General features: G+C 38.0%; 1 protein-coding gene across 1 annotated transcript in view; it reads right to left on the bottom strand.

Annotated features, from left to right (window-relative positions):
- Positions 1-1,968, bottom strand: part of LOC107097538 (NACHT, LRR and PYD domains-containing protein 12-like) — a gene marked incomplete at its 5' end in the record, with an annotated part of 9,910 nt that extends 7,942 nt beyond the window's left edge. The window contains one exon of the mRNA XM_015394707.1: positions 1,740-1,968. Within this exon, the coding sequence (XP_015250193.1) occupies positions 1,740-1,968 (229 nt within the window). The remainder of the gene's footprint in view (positions 1-1,739) is intronic.
- Between the last annotated feature and the right edge of the window lie 1,243 nt (positions 1,969-3,211).

Below are 3,211 nucleotides of genomic sequence, written 5' to 3' on the forward strand. Positions count from 1 at the left end.
TGTCTATGTCTCTGAAAGGGGGGTCGTTAGAGGGAATTGTTGGCCTGGCTGAATAGGCAAGGTCTTCCGTTCCCCTGTAAAGGTGTAGGGGCTGCGATGATAGCAGGAAGGAATCAACTCAATTGCTGAATTGTAGGTTTTTGAAAGCTGAAATCTGAGTCCACCCCCTCTGTTCTGTTAGGTCCAGTTTTTGTGTTTTGTGTTTTTCCTTTTCTCCCCCACCAGGAGGTGCCCTGTCTTCGCTGGCCCTCCCTGCACACCTGCGGCTCATTGGACCATTATCTGGAGGAGTATTTGAGCAGTGGGCTGTCACTACCTCAACGCCAACTGTGTTTGCCAGTTTTGGGTACTCTAGCCAAACTGATATTAGCTGAGTCTAACCTAGGGCTGTTTATCTGAGTCTTATGTTCTTTTGTCTTTGTTTCCCCAGCAGAAAGACTTCCTGTTTTACTGGATACCTGGACCTTCTCCCCCTGGAAGGAAATACTGAGTTCACACTGAGCAGGGGAAAACCTCCACATGATCAGTTCCAGTTCTACCTCAATAAACCTGTTAAACTTTTCCTGTGTTCTCTGAGTGGTTTCTCTGCATGTGGGTCAGATTTGTGAAACCGATAATGACATGTTCAGCTTTCAATAATCCAAGTCAGCTACTGTGTATATAGAGAAATCATATTTCAGTACACAACAACTTTTTTAATGCTATTTTGTACTATATACACTCTTTTTATATTCTCTTTAGTATTTTTATCTTTAATGGCATCTTGCTTTAACACTGTCCTTTGTACTCTATATAAGCTACTGGAACCAGAGTTTCTCTCAAGGAGTAATCCCAAGGGATAAATAAAGATGAGTCTAAGTCTAAGTTTTGGTCAAGGCATCATAAAAGTGACAGATTGACAAAAACTGATCAGGAGTGCCTACCTAAAGGTGCGTTTACACCGAATGTGGCAAATTTTCTGCATAGTTTACCTGGCAGTGGTAGCTTGACAACTTAGCTCCTGGTCACAAATGATTCGCAATGCATATATGGCAAGGTGTTTTATCATGACTTCCATCATAGATGTCTATTATTTAAGTTTGACTAGATAACACTGGAGTAACAGATATGTGTAATTCTGGTTTCTGAGTCAATGGGGTCATTTTGAAGTGTAGTGCAAGCGACAGCATCTGCATTGGCTTCCACAGGTACTCTAGATCTGCTCCTAGTTCCGGCCAGCTCTTAGGGGTGCTCAGGACCCAGGTGGGGACTCTGCTGCTGCAGCGAAACTGATCAACCTCCTATGAGTTTTTGAATGAAAAATCTTCCCCTCAAGGTTCTCCTTCACCATTATTGCTGAATTCACATTCGGTGTGAATGTACCTTAATAGCTGCAATGTCTCCTTGTACTCTACTATATACGCTACTTATTTCAATATTCCATCTACTACTCTATTTAATTATCCTAATCCTAGAAAATTATTTCATTTTTTATTAATAAACTATAATTTTGTAGTTGTTTGTATTTTTGACTGGAATGGATACAAACCTGTACTAAAATTGCTTAAATGGTAGAAGTTAGACCTGCAGCAATTGCGCTAACTAGTATTCGGTTCATAATCATTTATATTACAATTTACTTTGAAACATTAAAACTAAAAATTAAACACATACAAATTCAAACTAAATTATCTTCTGGGGATTATTTGTATAAAGGTGATTCCATATCCTGAGATTCATCTTTACAGAAACTTTCTTACTTCTCTGCAGACGTTCAGCCAGCTCCTTCTGCTTCATCATCCTCAGGAAGTTCTGTGTGATTTCCATAAAAGCTTCTCTGCTGCTCCTCCTTTGCTCTTTATCTTCACCTTCCAGCCCATCCTCATCCTCCCATTGACTCTCTGTGCTTTCTAGGTCACATGAACTCAAAACCTGCTGGATCTTCTTTAGCTCATTTTTCACAAACTCAATAATGTTACCCTCCAGCAACTAGAAATAGAAAAACAGGAAAGAAAATCAGACAAAACATCACATCCGTCTTATTAGATAAACTGGCATTCAGTTGGTCAGTAAAGTGCAGCATGGAAATCAATGTGAACAAAATACATGGAACAATTAGTTGTTATGTGTACAGACCACAAATATAGATTCCAGCTGGTTTTGATTCTGCTTGGCAGTTGGAGAACTTGAAACTGCTGAAATCTGCAAGTCCCAGCTGTGGAGGAACCAGGAAGCATTAATTCTCATTACATAGAACCAAAACCAAAGGTCCATAAGGTGTTCTACTCTTCTTATGTGTCTTTACTCATTCATGGAATAAAGTTCCCAGGGAGGAAGTCTCTACCTGAGCAAGGCAGGAGATTCTGATAATAATTTAAGCAAAAGATTATTTGACATTAAATATGACATTTTTGTCATGTAACTTTCAAATATATCCCATTAATAGGGGATAATTAAAAGGAATAAATAAACAGGTGTGCAAGTTTACCCAAAGATTATGAATATATTAAATTCATAGAACTGGAAGATATAGTTGATTAAAAGGCCATTCTATCTGAGGGCAAAATCAATTAATAATTATTAGTTAAATAATTAAAACTAATATCTGCTTATTTTTAAAGGTTCTTTAGTCTTTTACTCAAGGTTGTACTCTTGGGCTGGCTGTTTAAATCCAGTTGCCTTCACCAGTATAGTAATAGAGACTATTGTCATCAGCAGAATTATTAATCACCAACTGAAGAAATCTGTCTACGTTCATTCAGATGTTAAACAAAGCAGGGTGGATCTTATCACCTGACTGATAAATCGTCTACTGCATAAAATAACCACAAAAGACCTTGGGTTGAATCACTGTGAAACTGCCAGGTTGTGTGGATTGTTATTTCAATAAACTGTTGAACTTTTATTCCAGTCTGTGTGTGTGTTCTGCATGTGGGTTAGGTCCATTATTCCCACCATGACATCTGAAAGCTACAGCTAGATTGCCAAAGGTCTGCAATGCTGGAATTGCTGCAAATGGAGGATTCTTTGACGAAAGCAAAATTTGATGTAAAAAAAATCTTATTTCAGATACAAATCATTATTTCTAACCTTGTCAATGTCTTGACTCTATTTTCTATTCATTTCACAACATATGGTGGTGAATAAGTGTGACTTTTCAGGAAAACACAAAATTGTTTGGGTGACCCCAAACTTTTGAACGGTAGTGTATGTATGTATGTATTTTAAAGTA

The sequence above is a fragment of the Cyprinodon variegatus genome, unplaced genomic scaffold, assembly GCF_000732505.1.
Source record: "Cyprinodon variegatus isolate N-32 unplaced genomic scaffold, C_variegatus-1.0 Scaffold705, whole genome shotgun sequence".
Taxonomy (NCBI): Eukaryota; Metazoa; Chordata; class Actinopteri; order Cyprinodontiformes; family Cyprinodontidae; genus Cyprinodon; species Cyprinodon variegatus.